The 17138-nt window shown below is 55.7% G+C and overlaps 2 protein-coding genes across 4 annotated transcripts in view; both read right to left on the bottom strand.

Moving 5' to 3' along the window:
* Positions 1–1354: 1354 nt before the first annotated feature.
* Nsmf (NMDA receptor synaptonuclear signaling and neuronal migration factor) lies at positions 1355–9800 on the bottom strand. 3 transcript variants are annotated; one of them, XM_021192531.1, is made up of 16 exons: positions 9508–9800; positions 9118–9179; positions 8057–8557; positions 7028–7103; positions 6217–6222; positions 5905–5973; positions 5159–5211; positions 4533–4622; positions 3964–4088; positions 3645–3728; positions 3512–3545; positions 3353–3423; positions 3089–3168; positions 2863–2965; positions 2661–2736; positions 1355–2557 (listed from the first exon to the last, which is right to left on the bottom strand). In XM_021192531.1, exons 1-16 carry the CDS (start codon positions 9576–9578, stop codon positions 2460–2462), a joined length of 1599 nt encoding a protein of 532 aa, XP_021048190.1. In that variant the 5' UTR covers positions 9579–9800; the 3' UTR covers positions 1355–2459. The 3 variants fall into 3 exon arrangements, with proteins under 3 accessions (XP_021048190.1, XP_021048193.1, XP_021048191.1); XM_021192534.1 differs by lacking the exon at positions 5905–5973; XM_021192532.1 differs by lacking the exon at positions 6217–6222.
* Positions 9801–10145: 345 nt separating this feature from the next.
* Positions 10146–17138, bottom strand: part of Pnpla7 (patatin like phospholipase domain containing 7) — an 82422-nt gene continuing 75429 nt past the window's right edge. The window contains exons 25-34 of the mRNA XM_029536705.1: positions 16087–16243; positions 14066–14182; positions 13850–13919; positions 13188–13304; positions 12423–12571; positions 11988–12140; positions 11743–11853; positions 11549–11633; positions 10688–10791; positions 10146–10533 (exon numbers count right to left, since the gene is read on the bottom strand). Of these exons, the coding sequence (XP_029392565.1) occupies positions 10459–10533; positions 10688–10791; positions 11549–11633; positions 11743–11853; positions 11988–12140; positions 12423–12571; positions 13188–13304; positions 13850–13919; positions 14066–14182; positions 16087–16243 (1138 nt within the window). The 3' untranslated portion in view covers positions 10146–10458. The remainder of the gene's footprint in view (positions 10534–10687; positions 10792–11548; positions 11634–11742; positions 11854–11987; positions 12141–12422; positions 12572–13187; positions 13305–13849; positions 13920–14065; positions 14183–16086; positions 16244–17138) is intronic.

Here is a 17138-nt window from a genome sequence, read left to right as displayed (position 1 = left end):
AACTGAACCTCTGAAACTGTAAGTCAGCCCTGATTAAATTTTTCCTTTATAAAAGTTGCCTTGGTCATGGTGTCAATAAAACCCTAACTAAGACACTAAAACACTCCTGCTGAGTGTAGGGCTGAATGCCTTTAATACCAGCACTTGGGTGGCAGAGGGAGGAGGGTTTAAGGCGAGCCAGAACTAAATAGCCAGTTCTAGGCCGCTCATGGATACATATTGAGACCCTATCTGGGAATTAAAAAAAAAAAAAAGATATTAACACTTTGTGTATTTTTAACAAATATGTCTGCTTATTTGATTGAGGAAAGTGAGTGTGTAGATGCCTCAGAAAAGTTCAAGGATATTTAGGGCTGTGGACTACACAAGCCCCGCTCACTGATCTAGCCAATTTTCAAGGCTATAAGCGGGTGCCTCTGCTACCCCAGCTAGACCCCAGGCTGAGCCTGTAGGGCCACTCAGAGCAAATGCTTGCCTGCTCTAGGGCTAAGGTCAGGATTATGGGATTAAATGTGCCTTCTAAACAGCAATGTTGGGAGACTAGAACTACAAACACTATCCCATCTGCATAACACCAGCATGTAGACTCAAAGCAGCAGTGACTAGAAACACACACATACACACACGCACGCACACTTGATCATGTGGTTTATATTCCTTTCAGAGAGTGTGGTAGCTGAGTAAATATACAGACTAACCTAGGCCAGTCTTCCAAAACTATGTTCATGGTGACATCCAAACCATGCCTTCTTCTTCTTGGTCCTCCCTCAAGTGTCCTGGTGGCAAGCTCCTCAGAAGGGAGGTCCCCAGCACCTAGCCTCAAACCCAACAGTCTTTGTCATACTGTATGCTGCACCCCAGCCCATCCCTAGCCCTTGAGCTGCTCAGCTGCTCTGGCCCCTACCCCTGGACCGGTAATGATCAAGAAGCTAAGTCTGGTTGCTCCTGGACATGGAGGGCATGTGGCTCACAACTGAGGCCGTAGCCACCATCTGGCTTCTTGTTCTAGCCACATGAACAGGGTGGCTTGACAGGGTGGCTTGAAAGAGGTTGGGAGCGCCCACTCTTCCATGCCGATGGGCTTGGGCAGGGATGCAGGCGGTTTCTGCTCACAACCATAGTCCCTGCCCAATTCTTACCACTGCAGGAAGAAGAGAGTGCCTCTGCCACCTGTGCTGGTTGGTGGCACTCTGGGGATCCCTATCGTATCTTCCCATGGAGTATATCCTTAAGGTGGCTGTTCTCATGGCTCTGCCCTGCCCAGGCCCTGGTGTGAAGGAAGCCATGCAGCAGTGGCCTCAGGCTGCCAGGTTCATGGAAAGTGAGTCCCAAATGAGAAGACCCACACAGCAGCTGCAGCACAGGGTCGAGTTTAATGGTCACTCTAAGGGGTATCGTACATTGTTCAGTGCCCAATCCTAACTCCCCTGGGTCAGGGACACGGCCAGGTGTCCCCAGACCCCAGGCTCTACAAAAGGGGGGCCTGCCCCCAAGCTCCAACTATGTACAAGAGAGCCCACCCTGCTAGACCCCGGGCAAGACTGAAGGGAGTTATGGGGACCTCACAGTTCACCAGCTACTTGACTCTCCAGCCTGGGGTGACAGATCTAGGCCCCCCACCACAATGTTGGTGAGGTTCTTGCCTTCCCAGGCACAGCCCCGGCTGGCCCCACCACACCCCTAAGCCACTGTGCTGGGATGTGGCTTTCAGACCAAGGCTAGGAAAAGCCGAGTTCAACAGCAGCAAGGGAAATGGGTTGGCCTGAGGAGGTGGGCAACAGGTGGCAACCCAATGCTCCCCTGACGGGGGGGGGGGGGAGGCTCTTCCTCCTACTGCCCAGCCTACCCCTTGCCAGGATGAGGTCAAAGTAAGCCAGGGGTGACAAAAGGGGTGAAAGCAGGCCAGATTTGGCCAGTGTAGACTGGGCCAGGCTAGGCAGCCTGACAGAGCTAGCCCCACACTGATGGGCCATCCTGGTGCTGGTGATCAAATACAGCAGGGCTGAGAGGCTGGGGGACAGGAGGACCTGAACACACACTGGGCCGGTTGTCTACACTGTAACTAGTAGCAGAGTGCTTAACTAGTTAATTAGTAATGCTGCTTCCCTTCAAATTGTTTCAGGGGTGTAAAAAAATTGCACTTATTTCTATGAACCCCGGGAGGGGATTCCCGCTGCTGCTGCCTCCAGGCGAGGCATGACAGGTCAATGCCCTGGCCTTTCAGAGGCCACTGGCCATGGGCTGAGATTGTTAATCTGGGCCACCAGGACTGTGGCCTCTGTGGCCCACTGGTGCAGTGAGGACCAGACCCTACGAGAACCTGAGCAACGTCTGAGGGTCCCTGAAGTAGCTGTGGGCAAGAGCAGGGCCACACTGTCCCGGGTGCAAGGGGCAGCCCAGCTCTAGGTCTCCAGCCCAGAGGAAATGGCCTGGTGGTTCCTGGGCACGACCCATGCTTCTCACAGGACGTCATCAAAGTCCAGCAGCTTTGAGTGCTGGCGGCTCTTCCACAGGCGGTACAGCCGGAAGTCAAAGTAGGTCTCAATCATCCGCTTCCCTGGGCGGGAGAGAGACAAGCCGAGAGGCTCAGCCCTGACGAGGTGCCAGAAGGGCCAAACCTAAGCAGCCCTCTAAGTAGGCAGGCAGTCGGGACAGCTCACCTTGGGCAGAAAGCTCCAGGGGCGACTCAAAGGTAACCTTGTAAGGGGTCATGAGGGTCCTGAGGTTCTGGAATAGCTTCAGGAAGGGTGGGCCATGAGTCTGGGGTTAAGAGCATGACCCACCCTCCTTGCTTAAGACCCTCGAGCGGCCCGAGAGCTCTCTTCAGCCCGCCCTTCTCACACACACCTCTCGAGCCCCTACCTTCTCCCCGTTAGGGTTCCCCAGAATGTAGCAGCCCATGATGTGGATGACATTCGGCTCAGGGTTCACCTTGCTCATCAGGCGGCTCAGCCTCTTCCAGAAGCTGATGGGATGACAGATGGCCCCATGACTGAGCTTCCAGAAGCACAGCGGAGGGCGGGCATTGGAAGGAATGTACCAGGTTCTAGACTTCCCTCCCACAACCCAGGGCACCCTGCGCTCTCACTGGATCATGTCCTCTTCTTTCTCCACTTTGGCAAAGGTGGCCACCTTGTTCTTGAGCAAATAAAGGTGTCCAGGGCCGCCCTGAAAGAGGTCATGGTCAGGCCTCAGGAGTGCTAGAGGGAGGCTAGGATGAGGCGTGCACATGCGTGCACATGTCGTCCACAAATATACCACGCGGACACGCCCACACTGAGTAAGATCTTGGGGCCCTACCCATAGCACACTGCCCCCTTCTCCTGGGGAGGGAAGGAAAGGCTGCTTCTACCTGGCAGAAGATCAGCATCTTCCAGATCTTGGCCCCCTTATGGTAGATGTTCAGCTTCTTCTCTATTTCCTCTGTGGACAGAGGGCTATGAGCACTGTCCCTCCCCATGCAAGTCCACCCTTCCTGCCAGACACCAGATGAAGCGAGTGAGATACACACCCAGGATGTCCTCGAAGGTTGCATGCTCGTGGTCCTGAGAACAGATAGGCCACAAATCAGAGCCCTTGCTGGTCCCCCCAGGGGAGAAGTGTCCCAGTATTTGTATGGATGCAGAGTTGGGAAGGACACTCACGTAGAGGATGGGGATGATGGACGGGTCATCTCTGCGGATGATGGTAGGGATATACTCGGCCTTTGGCACCTTGGAGGAGATGAGCTGTAGGGGACAGGAAAAGCCCTGTGAGTTACCCGCACAGTCAACTCTCCTGTAACCCTAACCTCAGAAGCTCCCCCGGGAAGCAGAGACCTTAAGGACTTTCACCACTGAGGCAGAGCCTTGGAGACCCCTCCTCGAGCCAAGGATGGACAAGTGTGGGCATAGTAGGGAGGACTAGAGGACGAGGCTGAGCTCCATCTAAGTGCCATGGGGTATACCCAGAGGTAGGCCTCACCATGACCTTGGGTGGCAAGAAGCCCTCGGTGTTGCAGGCCACGGCCTCCAGGCCTTTCTCTGTGTCCCAGTCCAGGTCCTCACAAGCCTCATCCAGGGTGCAGTGTGAGCTCTGCAGGTCACTGCCTGGGGACAGGAGGGGTCACCAGGAGAGTGGCATACCACTCATGGAGCCCACCCATGTCCTGGAGGGTCTTTGGGTAGGCACGAAGGTTACTGTCACAGTCAAACTGCAGAGTCAGGCCACTGACACCAGTGGGAAGCAGCCCCACATAGGAAGAGGAGGGACATGTGAAGCTGGGACCCAACACAAGTGTCACCTGCGGCCAAGTATGCCCCGAGAGACAGTGGGTACCACCTTACAGATGCCCAGTGTCAGCACTGCTTAGCCATTAGTTAACCCAGCCTAAGAGATAGGATACCAGCTTCTCCCATCTCACAGACAGGTAAACTGAGGCTCAGAGAGCAAAAGCGCAGAAGCCTAGCCATACTGGCATGGGACCCTGACAGGGATATGGGGCCTAAGGGGACTTGTCAGGGAGGTGGGCCAGCCTGCACCTGGACACCTACTGTCTCGGGAGTCGTGGGAAGTGTCGGCTTTCATAGGGGTGGGGTCGCTCCAGGACCGGCTGAAGCTCCGTTCGCGACGCTCAGCGAACGCTGCAGTGAGTGAGAGCAAGACCCCATTAGCCAGAGGGGGCGGGAGCAGAGCAGACTCAGGCCCTGGGGAGGGGCTGGGGTGTGTGTGGGGGCAGACGCTGACAAAGATCGGCCTGACGTCACAGACAGCGGACCAAGACCAACGGCACAGTTCGTATAGAGGCACAGATACCAGGATCAGAGTCTGGACTTAGAGGACACAAGGGTCGAGGCAAAGGACACAGTGTGGACTGCTGTGGGCCTACTGTGGGCTCAGGGCAGGCAGAGCACTAGGTCAGGGGCTGGTCAAGTAGGCCTAGGTGAGGTCCAACACTGTTGGGGGCAAGACAGAGCACTGAGACAGTGGCGGACAGGACGACACAAGAGAGGGGGCCAAGAGCTGAGGGGAAGGCAGAGCAGGCCAAGCGGTGGTGGCGCCTGTATGTGGGGCCAGAACAGGCTGAGGGAGGTGGACTGCCAACATGCAAAGCCCAGCTTGCCAAGAAGCCCCAGGCTGCCAAGCACAGCTGTGCCCACCTCCCCAGGACCCATCTTACTCTGGGCCTTCACCCGCCGACTGCCAACCATGCGCAGGTGTTTGCGGAAGTTCCTGAAGGAGAAAGCATGGGGTGATGAGGGTCCACAGCAGGGTGGATGCTGGCTCCTGCCAACCTAGTTCCTGACCACACTGAGGGTGGACACTGAACCATCTCCCCAAGGCTCATAGACAAGGCCTGTCTGCTTCTGAGCCCCATCCAGGACCTCAGGGCAGAGGCGCGCACGGTGTCTCTCTCCTAGCTTTCTTGTCTGCTCAGGCTTCTCACAGGCATTTCCTCTGCTGCAGACATCCTAACATCCTCTACCTGAACCCACGCCCACAAGCTGCTCTGGGGGTTTCAAAATGTCTCTTCCCCACGAGGGAGACAGGTTCTTTTTTTTTTCCCCTAAATTTTGTGCCCTGCCAAGACCCATGTCCAGTTTCCCAGACGCACCGCTGAGGTGTGTGGGAGTTGGAGAGGGTAGGCGGTGCCACTGGATGAACAGCTCTGGGCTTCAGGGCTACACAGACTTGGATGGGCCAACTAGCCTCAGTATGACTATCGATGTACCCTCAAAGTATAGGTCCAGGGGCTGAAATGCAGCCTGGCCACACAGCCTCCTGTCTGCCACGTCCCCAGAGCAGGGCCAGACCAGTGGTCGCCACCACCCTTCCCCCATCAGGTCTTCCAGGGCCAGGAGGGCCCTGGCCAGGCCAGTGCAGACTAGAGATAGACCCTGGTGGCGAGTGGCTGGCAGGCCCTACCTCTGGATTACAGACGCGGAATCATTCTCCCGTTTCCGACGCTTCCTCTCCGCGTAGCCCCTGAATACCCTGAGAAACCGCCGCAAGTCAGCGCTGCCCTTGGCTGAAGGCAGGAGGGACACGGACGTGGGGACAGAGGCGCAAGCACAGGGGCCCAGCTCCCAGCAGGCCCTGCTGCGGCCTAGTTGTCCACAGGAATCTGGACTAATGGGAACTCAGCGCTACGCACTGCCCAGGCCCAGGACCCCTGACCTGCAGAATTCTATCCAAGGGTGGGAGGCCCCCTAGGTTCACACTGCATGGCATACTTACGAGATGCTGAAGCCACGGTGTCAAGAGGCAGCAAGAGAAAGAGGACACCATGAGTGTGGATCTCTGTCTTCCTTTACCCCCCCCCCAGGCCCCTTGGAAGTAATTTCCTCCCAACAGGAAGTCCACTGGACTCAAGGGCACCAGAGGCTGAGGCACTGGCCCATACAACTAGGTGCTGAGTTTTAGCCAGGCAAGGTTGGGGTTTGGTCCTACAGAAGCTTGCCTGTGCCCTGTGCACTTTGCCATCGCAGTTACGGCTGGGGGAGGGCTGTTCTGGAGAGGGACCCTGCTTCAAAGGCTTATCCTTGGGAGGAAAATCTAGATGCCTATCAGGTAAAGAAGAGCAGACCCTGGTAACAGTCACCTGTCACCTGTCACCCAGAAGCAGCATGACACTGGAGTTCAGGGTACGCATGAGGACCCACAACCACACCCACAACCACACCCACGTCCACACAGAGATGGTGCTATCAGCTGCAACTCTGGGTCAGGTTCTCTGGCAAAAACGACCATAAAAGGCCACAACTAGGTGGGTAGTCTGAATATAGGGAATGCCCACGAGGGAATGGAAGTAAGGAAAGGGGTAAGGAGAAGCAGAGGTCAGATGTGGCCTGAGGGAGCAGGTAGCCTGCCTGCTGGGGTTCAGAGCCTCAGCTTAGCCCATCCGCAGACCCTGCACAATGTGGCACATGCAGCTATTCACAAAAAACCCTAGGCTGAGCCAGAGCCCAGGCAACAGTTGTCAGTCCTTCCTGAACCCTAGGAGGAGACAACCCAACCATGGGCTCTTGGCAGTGGACACCGAACTCACGCTTGCATAGTTGTGGTTGCCGTCTGGAAGCTGAAAAGGTTTTCCTTGGGGAACCAGGTACGGATGGGGACTTCATCTGAAAGAGAAGCGAGGCTATGGCTGGCAAGGTAGGAGTCCTGAAGCCCGATCCTCTCTCTATTTTGAAGAGACTCTGGGCCCAGGGGCAGGACGACTCTCAAGGAGAGAAAAAAAGCTGGCCCAGGGCAGAGTTCTGGGACATAACCTCCCAAACATCCTCTGACTTGTGGCAAAAAACAAAACAAAACAAAACAAAAAAATAGCTCTTCTTTTTTTTTTGAGAGAGGGGTAGGGGAGGAGGAGAGGCTAGAGGTGGGGTTCACAGGTGCTCGTAAGCTGCCTAATATGGTTGCTAAGAACCAAATTTGGGTCCTCTTGCACTAGTAGTGAGTGTCCTCAGTCCCTGAGCTTTCTTTCTATCACTTGACTGGAGGTGCTCTGTTTTAACTTTCCCTTTAGTGGTTCAGTGTGAGGAACATTCTCAGCGGTGTCTCTGCACTGTCACATTTTGTCCCCCTTGGACATAAGGTGGCCCCTCTCAGTTGGCAGCTGGCCAGACCTTTCCCTCTTTTCATCCCCACAGGAAGGTAAGAGGTCCTGAGGGTGCAGCCCACCTTGCTGAGTTGTTCATTTCCTGGGGTCCCCTAGAGCTACTCTGCAGCCCAGGCATGGTGCACGGTGGGGGGGGGGGATAGTCTGTAAGTGCAGCATGCCTCAGGGCATCCCAGCCTGCCCTTCTATCTTGGCATCAATAACCTCAGAGCCCCAAAAGCTTCCCCTCCCTTGTAGCTTCTGAAGACAGCCTGATCTATGCCTTCAAGGTCCTCCCAGGCCCTCTCCTCCAGGAAGGATCCTCGATAAACTATGGTAGGTTTGTTTGCCATCTGAGAGAGGCCACAGTCCACAGGATTTGGGCGAGGAGGTGAGCTCTGATGGAAGGGATTTCATCCTGACTGCTATCACACCAGGGTACCCAGCTTTGCAGTGTTGGCCCAAAGATAAGGCCCTCACCAGACACTCCATCAACACTATACATCCTTTCCAGCTTCTTGTGGCGGCCAGAAGCCTCAGGTAGAGGTGGCTGCTCCAGCCCAAAGGCCCGAGGGGAGGGACCAGGGACCAGCTGGGCACATCCTGGGCATTCTTTGGAGCCCTGGCGGCTTCCTGCCCAGCTTTGGCAGGGCCTGCTGATGTCCTCACGGCTGCTGCCTGGGCTGGCACGCAGGGGCTGGCTGTGGTGGTGGGCGTGCCGCTCCCGCTGTCTCCTCCCTTTTACCACTGCTAGCTCAATGGCTTCTGCTTCAGAGCCAGGTAGCAGGGCTGGCTCTCTAGAGATGGTGTACACACGGGGCTGGGGGTCCTCTGTAGCCGGCTTCCCGCTGACTGCCTCATCTGAGATGCTGCCCTCATATCGGCCATTGGAGACGAGGGAGAGGCGGCGTTTGTTCTGGGGTGCAGGTTGCATCTCTGGGGACCCGTCGTGGCCAGAGTAGGCGTCAGCCAGCAGGTGGTCTAAGGGAAAGGTGAACCTTCAGCCTGATGGTCTACTCTCCTGGTCCTCTGGCACAGGAGCCCACACTCAACAAGCACCAACCTTAATGAGGGGGCTGGGGTTACTAGAAAAGGCTCTGCCAGGTAGCCTGTTTCTCTGCTTACCTGGGCCTGAAGCCCTTGTGAGAGTGAGGATTGGGCGGCAGGCAGGCCTCACTACCTGTGCATAATCGTCAGAAGTAATAATAGACAGGCCGATATCCCCCCCAAGAGCCTGCAGATACACCCATTTGCCTGGTGCCAATTTCTCCCCTCCCCCCACCAGCTGGCCCCCAGACAGTGGTGCCAGCCCTGGGGGTGCCAAGAGGCCTGTTGCCATGCCAACAACCCAGGCTGGGAGGGCGCCATGGAGATGGGTGACTGGAGCTCCTCCTAGGGTTCTGGGCCCTGGAGGGCAAGGGATATGAGGAAGACAAGCCAGCAAGGTACCTGGGCTGGCTCACACTCCACTAACCCTGGCCCTGGCCCTGGCCTGGGGCAGAGGACTCACCCAGAACTGCCTTTTGTTTCCAGTGTCCTACCTGCACCGTTGCGGTTCTCAGGGTGACTCTGGGACAGGTACTCTCCAAACGCTCGGGCTGCTCTGCATGGTAGGCAGAGGGAACACGGTCAGTACATGCTGGCTACCAGCCTCCAATACTGACAAGACCCTCCCTACCATACTTAGTCCCACCCGGGCTTTCCACATCATGAGAAGAGGTGGGCTCTTTCCACCCACCACACAGAGCCAGGGCATCCTGGTCAGAGACCTCCGACTGCTTTCTGTCCAATCTGCCCAGCCTGTGGGCGTCAGGTTTTAAGGTCCAATGCCCACTCCAGTCGGAACAGGAAGACCGCAGGGCATTGGGGCAGCAGCACACACCACAGAGGGTAGCCGGCAGCGGTAGCCGGTCAGCCTGGCCCACACTCACCTTACTTTGGCCGCTACCGAGGACATGGCCTCGCTCCTCAGCGCCCTCCTCCTGGAGGCGGCGGCACCCATGGTCACGGCGCCCGCGCATCCCCCGGATTTCAGAGCGCGCCTCGCGCCCGCCGCCTCTGCCGGAGGAGCCGTACCGCGCCTGAGGTCGCGCTAGGTCTCGGCCTCAGGGTCAGGGTCACACTTAGGCCCGGGCCCTGCATGGCCGCACCCAGCGCCCAGCAGGTCCAGCCACTGTAGGAGAGCGCGGCTGGACCCGGGGGCGGTGCTCCGCCTCCTGACGCTGAGCCTGAGTTGGCACCACCCCCATGATGACAGTTAAGGGAGTGGCTAAAAGGCGGCTCCTCCCGGAGGCTTTCTTCCTGGGGGCATAAAAGTGATGCCCTTCCACTTAGGCCAGGGATTGTGTATGCTCAAGTATGCCCTAAGAAACCTTTGGTTTGGGGGGAAACCCTAGTTTCCTCCAGACCCGGAGCATCCTGGCCTAGCCTAGAGTTGCTGCCTGGAAGGTTGCAGGTGCCAGCAAAAGGGTCCTGAAAGAAAATGAGCCCACCCACTGACATTCCCGATCTCAGGTCCACTTAGCTCTTTGCCCCTGCAACCTTTACACCAGAGTAAAATAGCCACACAGTCAGATTGACATTTATTAGTACATCAATCCCACATCCCCATGCCTCACAGAGGCTTCAGTGCTCCTCAGTATTGCTGTGGGGATATAAGGGTGCCAGGGAAGTGAAGGGGACTGCGACTCCAGTAACACAGCCCATGTCTCTGGAAGAAACCAGATGGCTGTATCACCCAGTTTGATCTTGTCAGGCAACTGAAGTAGCCTCTAAGGAATGGGTGCAGCCTCAGTCTAAGGGTGAGGCCCGGGTGTTTTATTGTGTTAATCCAATCAGGAAGGATGTTACAGTCTTGGCCCCCGGTCATCTTGATTAGGGAGTCAAGGGAAGGAGTCCTGGGACTGTTCTGGGGAAGTCAAGCTGGGAGGTCCTTGCAACACCGGAGGCTCAGTTTCCTGGAAGCAAATCAGACAAGGTCAAGATACGCAGAGTGGGGACTTGCCCGACCCCAGGCTGGATTGCCTGCTGTGGGAAGACGCAGCTAGCACAGAGTCAGGGACAAGGGGCAGGCCCTGTTTGGGGACCTCAGAGTCAGGTCCAGCACCTCACCGAGTCAGAGTCTAGCTCAATCCCAGTGCTCTGGAAGTCAGCGTACGTTTCCTTGGGGATGACTGGCAGCTCCTCCTCATACTCTGTTTGATAGTCAGACTCATCTAGAGCAGAAGAGAGGGCTCCATTGTCCTCTCTCCAAGGACAGTGGCTGTGCCGAGCAAGGCTAAAAGTCAAGCAGAGCATGGCCATCCTCAAGCCACTGCCACAGTTCCCAGAGAGCTACCCAGCTCCAGGGCTGCCAGAGGAACCTCACAGACCCAGTGACACATCACATTCGCCTTTGTTCATCTCACTCCACAATGTGTCCTGTGTGTTTTTCACAAAAACATGACCCTCCATACCTACTCGCTAACCACACATGGGGGCCAGGTCAGGGTTGTGAAAGGACACCAGCACAAACTCAGCTCAGTGCTGGGGCTCTCACCCTGGGAAGACTCCAGGGCAGCTTTCAAGTTCTTCTTTAAGATGGTATATGCAGCAGGGAATTCTGCAGAACATGTTGCTCTGTTGCAAGATGGGGGGCCCCATTGCAGGGCTGTAGATCAGAGCCATAGTGTTGGATGTGGCCCTCAGGCCTCCTAGTGCCTCCTCTGCCAGTAGGCTCCCCTTAAGGTCTGTGGTGTGGTTAGAACACTCTATGGAGTGATGAGGGAGAAGCCTGAGTGGCCTAGGAAGCAATCCCATGTTGTGGGAAGTGGACAGATGGGCTCTGGGTCTTGACACAATGGAGAAGCAGTACTGAGCTTCTTGGCCAGTAGAGCTCAAGAGTTGGTGCCTTCTTCAAGGGCAGGAGTGAGGGTCTAGTGTTGTGGCGTCCTACCACCTCTTTCCTGTCCCACTCTCCAGGCATCTACTCACCATCCACTGCAGCCACCTTGGCCGGCTCAATCCGTGACACGATCTCAGCAAGGTCCGTGAAGGAGGAATTGGGGCAGGTGAACACCTGGAGAAAGGCAGAAAGCACGGTGCATCACCTGTCTCAGGCGACACACCTGTGGCAGGCAGAGTGGGTGCAGGGGATGCTGCCCAACCTGACCCTCCTGCCCTCTCACCCCACAGTCCTTCCTCTTGCTTGTCCCCTGCTGGTCCTGCAACATCTTCTCTAGGACACCACTCCGAACCCAGATGTCAAACACTGTCCGCCCATGTTGATACCCAACTTCCTGTGTACATAGGAGGCCCCATCAGGGACTTGAGGAAGCCCCTTCTAGTGCTCTTAGAAAAGAGGCTGGAGAGGTGACCTCCATCAGAACTGACCCCAGGCCCTCTTTTCTCTAAGCCAGCTGGTGGTACTCACACAGATCTCATCAAACTTGCCGAAGTCCAGGGTGCGGTAACTGTCGATGGGAGGCCTCAGGTACTCACAGTAGTCACTGTTCTTCACCATCTCCAGCTGCCGGACGCAGCACACATAGGCCAGTCGAGTCTGAATCTCTGCCATGTTCAGCACCTGCCAAGAATGTCTGAGCCTCCTACCCTGGCCTCCCCTCCTCATCCCTCCCGGCCCAGAAACATGGTGGGCTCTGAGCCAGAGTCCCAAAGATGGGACCTTAGAGAGCCATGAAACCCCATTTTGGTCTTGTCCCAGAGTTAGTTCCATGGTCTGGGAAAAAGTACAAACGAGCGACCGAGATCTGCTGGACTCTGAACATCCCTACTGCCAGGGATGGCTCAAAGAGGGTGAGAGGTAAGCCCCAGAGAGACGATCTAGTCCACTTGGTACCAAATCTACCTTGACTTTTGTAGCCAAGGGGTTCCAGCGTTTCCACAGCAGCCACCATCCGGACAAGGCATCACCATAGTTGGTGAGGTCCGTCTCATCCCGGCTGCCAACATCGATGGCAATCACAACCTTTGCCCCCATGGATCTTGCCACATCCGCTACAGAGAAAAGGGAAGCCTAGTTACCACCGGTCAAGAACATAGACCAGGGTATGGGGCGGCATCCAGGAGAAATGGGAGAAGCAGATGGGAGGCAGACTACTTTCCTAAGCACCAAGAGGGCTTCTGTCCCTCCTGCTGGCTCCACCAGGGGGCCCTCTCTAGTATTCTTCCTGGCCTATGGAGGCAGGATCAAATGTTGCAGCCACGAGCACAGAACTGTGCTGGAGCCCTTCTGAGCATGTAGCCAACAGGTAGTAGGTATGGCCTCACTCACGAACGCGTGGCACCTGCAGGCTCTTAGTGTCCAACTGTGGGCACAGATGGAAATCAATTGTCCCTGGTTTGTCTCCTTGGCCTTTGTTCTGTTGCCGCCGTGCTAACAGGCAGAGCCATATGCTAGGAGCATGCTGTGCGCATGCGCATGCATGGGCTCACTTGCATGTGTTCTCTAGCAGCTGATGCCAACCTGACATTTTCTCTTGGCATACTCCAAGGAAAACGTGTACCACCCCAGCCTTCCTGGTGTGGAGGCGGTTGTGGCAGACAGCCACAGGGCAGAATGACCAAAGAACTATGTGCCAGCATGGGGGCACTCCTGAGTCCTCAGCAGTACCTGGGAGGTTGTTGATGTAACCACCATCCATCAGCAGGTGTCCATCCTTGGGGTCGCAGAGTGGGGGCATATAGCCTGATAAGGACATGCTTGCACGGACATACCTCCACAGAGAGCCTGGAATATTAAAGAGATCTGGTGGGGAAAGGGGCCAGCCAGGAAGGAGCCTTTTTCTGCCCTCTGTAGCCCTTATCCTGCACTGGAGAATCAGAGCCTTAGCTCTGTCAGTCTGAAAGCTCATAGGTCCAACCTTCAGGGAGAACACTAAGCCTAGCAGACCACCACCAGACCTCTTACCCTCAAAGGGCTTTGCCTTGAAAACAGATGACATTGAAGTATTCCTCTGTGGTCCCCAGAAATCCTGCTTTGCCCAAGTGAAGACTCCTACACCCCTCCTTCTGCTTCTTTCCCAGAGGCCCCTTTACCCACTGGATATCCTTGTTCCTGAGGCCCTAATTTACTGAGCGCTCCTGTGGCAGAGACATCCTCTACCTACCTTACCCACATGTGCCTGTGTCTCTTGCTTGTTTGTAAGACCCTCAGTGCCTTCAACAACAATCTCATGGAACTGCCTGTCCATGCTCCCACACCAGTCTAAGATCCTAGAGCTGCTGACCTGACTGAGCTGACCCTGTGGTGCTTTGGTTGGAGAAGGCACTCACCATCTGTGTGAACCCGCATGGCAGAGGCTGTGATGTCGGTGGTGATGGCAAAGTAGGGGAGCCACAGGTCCTGTGGGGGGACAGGGATCAGAAGACACCGCCCCTCACACTGTTCCCCGACCTGTCCATCTAGGGACAAATGAACTTGGAGAAAGCAAGGCGGTACCAAGGCCACTGACAGCCAATGCAAGCCAGGTAGGTATGCTAGGGACACACCTCAATCTGCCGGTCTTTGAAGATGTTACTGATGCTGCTATTGAAGCCAGTGCCAGAGAACATAGATGTGATTGGGTAGGTCAGGTCCAGTATAGTCTTCATCATTGATGTCATACCCTAGAGACATGGGAGACGTTTACCGAGGAACTCACACTCTAGCCTGTGGGACCTTGTTGAAGCAGGATACAGGCACAGCACATGCTTTCTGCCTCTGATCACGGGGTAACAAAAGACCCACAGGTCCAACTGCCTGAAATTTTAGGAGAGCACTCCCTGTGGGGTAGAGCCTTAGTGTAGGCAAAAAGGGCAGCAGAAGTTCTCAGGGCTTTGAAGCCAAGATGCAGCCTCACATAGCTCCATGCTTCCTGCCCTTTTCTCGCCCAGCCAGACCTTGAGATCCTTGGGGGCTCCAGCAGACCTTTGTGCTACATACAGTAGAGGGAGGACGAGGATGGATAGAGCCACCAGCTCTGGGAAGGTTAACGCAGGAACAGCCCAGAGCCCACAGTTTAGAAACTCTGTGAGGACCTTTCCATGAGACAAGTGTCGGAGATCACAGGAATGAGACAGCTTGAGACAGTCTGCGCTGGGGAAGCTGCTAGACAAATGGCCCTCATGCCATCCACCTCTTCAGCATGGCTGTGGTACATATGGCCACAGCTCCATCTCCATCCACCTCATGTCCAGCAGGGGCCTCCTGCAGGGTGGCTACCTTGGCAGGGTACCGTAGCTTAGCTGGTGGGAGGACCAGCCCAAAGCTCCCTGACTCAGCTACAACTACAGCTAAGCTGCTCCTACCAACTCAACACATTCTCCTGTGGTCACCCCCAGTGACTGCTGACATACCACTAAGGACAGGATGTGTCACCAGGTTCTCTCTCTTTCTCTGATGGTCACTCATTCCATGGGAGAAATATTTCTGGACAGAGAGCCTCAGGCGTTGCCCTTCCTTCATCACTGCAGCAAACAGCCTATTCCTCGGCTTTTGCATGAAGGTTGACCAACTTTTTTTCTTTGAAAATGAAGAGCACAGACTCTTTTGATCCCACGCATGGATTCCGCAGGGTTCCATTTGTTCCTCAGGAGCAGCCCAGCCTCACTGAGCAGGTTGATGAAGCTAAAGGAACCTGTCCTGATTCCTTTGGTTGTGTGTGATCTTTCAATTCTGATGCTGGTGTCCATTTACAACAAGGACACCAGGACAACAGGAGAGAAGTTTGACTTCCCGCGCAGCCTGCAGCCCAGTCAGCCCCTCCCTGGTTTGATTTACAACAAGGCCATATTCCCTTCTCTTAAATCTTGTAGGGCTAGGGACCAGGCAATAAGGAATGCCCCTGCAGCATGCTGGAATGATCCATACTAACCAACCTGAAGCTGGACTACCGCCTTGTTTTTGCCTCAGAAGCCTAAGGCGTGGTTGCAGAGGTGGAGGGCATTGGAGAAGCTGGGGGAGGGGTGGAATGTGATCAAAATATACTGTATATTCTCAAAGAACTAATAAAAAGGTAAAAAGGACACGAAGTTGGAAAGAGAATATGTTGTGAGATTATGGGGGTTGGGAGGGTAAGTGGAAGGTAGATATGATCCTATTTTATTATACATGCACACAAAATTCTCAAGAAAAACATATTTTCAAAAAGAAATCTGAGGCCTGTACTGACTGGTTCCTGATCTTAAGGGACTCTCGTTCTCTCGTCTTCCTGCCCACTGTAGGTCCTGATGCAGCTGTGCCTCGTTTCCAGAGATAACAGGGACCACTAGCTCTCTGTTCATCGATATGGCCCTCCATGTTGTCACTAGGTAAACCCCTATCAGTTAAGACTAGAGCACAAACCAGAGCAGCTCCCGTTACCTGCCTTAGGGTCACACACACACACACACACACACACACATCCCTTCCTCAGGTCACCTCCTGCCACCTACTTCTGGCCATCTCCCACCATTTGCTCAACCTTTAACTGCATTCTGCTCTCCCCTTGCCACACAGCCAGACTTCCTGATGATGGGGGTCACCTGCTTACCTCTGCCCACTGCTTGGCCCGAATCCGTGTCTGGCTGTAGCTCCGCTCCTCAGCAAACAGAGCACCCATGAAAGCCCCGATGGACGTGCCTCCGATTATGTCCACGGGGACGCCACACTCTGCTAGTGCCCTGAGGATGCCCACCTGGGCACACCCTCTTCACCAATAAGAACAGAAAAAGAAAATAAGCAGCAGAGCCAGGCCAGCCCTGAGCTATGTGCCCTAGGAAGGCCCAGGCCAGCCCTGAGCTATGTGCCCTAGGAAGGCCCAGGCCAGCTCTTGAGCTATGTGTCCTAGGAAGGCCCACGCCAGCCTGAGCTATGTGCCCTAGGAAGGACCAGGCCAGCCCTGAGCTATGTGCCCTAGGAAGGCCCAGGCCAGCCCTTGAGCTATGTGTCCTAGGAAGGCCCAGGCCAGCCTGAGCTATGTGCCCTAGGAAGGGCCAGGCCAGCCCTTGAGCTATGTGCCCTAGGAAGGCCCAGGCCAGCCCTGAGCTATGTGTCCTAGGAAGGCCCAGGCCAGCCCTTGAGCTATGTGCCCTAGGAAGGCCCAGGCCAGCCCTTGAGCTATGTGCCCTAGGAAGGCCCAGGCCAGCCTGAGCTATGTGCCCTAGGAAGGACCAGGCCAGCCTGAGCTATGTTCCCTAGGAAGGCCCAGGCCAGCCCTTGAGCTATGTGCCCTAGGAAGGCCCAGGCCAGCCCTGAGCTATGTGCCCTAAGAAGGACCAGGCCAGCCTGAGCTATGTGTCCGAGGAAGGCCCAGGCCAGCCTTTGAGCTATGTGTCCTAGGAAGGCCCAGGCCAGCCTTTGAGCTATGTGCCCTAGGAAGGCCCAGGCCAGCCCTGAGCTATGTGCCCTAAGAAGGACCAGGCCAGCCTGAGCTATGTGTCCTAGGAAGGCCCAGGCCAGCCTGAGCTATGTGTCCTAGGAAGGCCCAGGCCAGCCCTTGAGCTATGTGCCCTAGGAAGGCCCAGGCCAGCCCTGAGCTATGTGTCCTAGGAAGGACCAGGCCAGCCCTGAGCTATGTGCCCTAGGAAGGCCCAGGCCAGCCCT

The sequence above is a fragment of the Mus pahari genome, chromosome 3 (genome assembly GCF_900095145.1).
Source record: "Mus pahari chromosome 3, PAHARI_EIJ_v1.1, whole genome shotgun sequence".
Lineage (NCBI taxonomy): Eukaryota > Metazoa > Chordata > Mammalia > Rodentia > Muridae > Mus > Mus pahari.
Note: the sequence above shows the minus strand (reverse complement) of the source record. Positions and strands in the feature narration are given on the sequence as shown.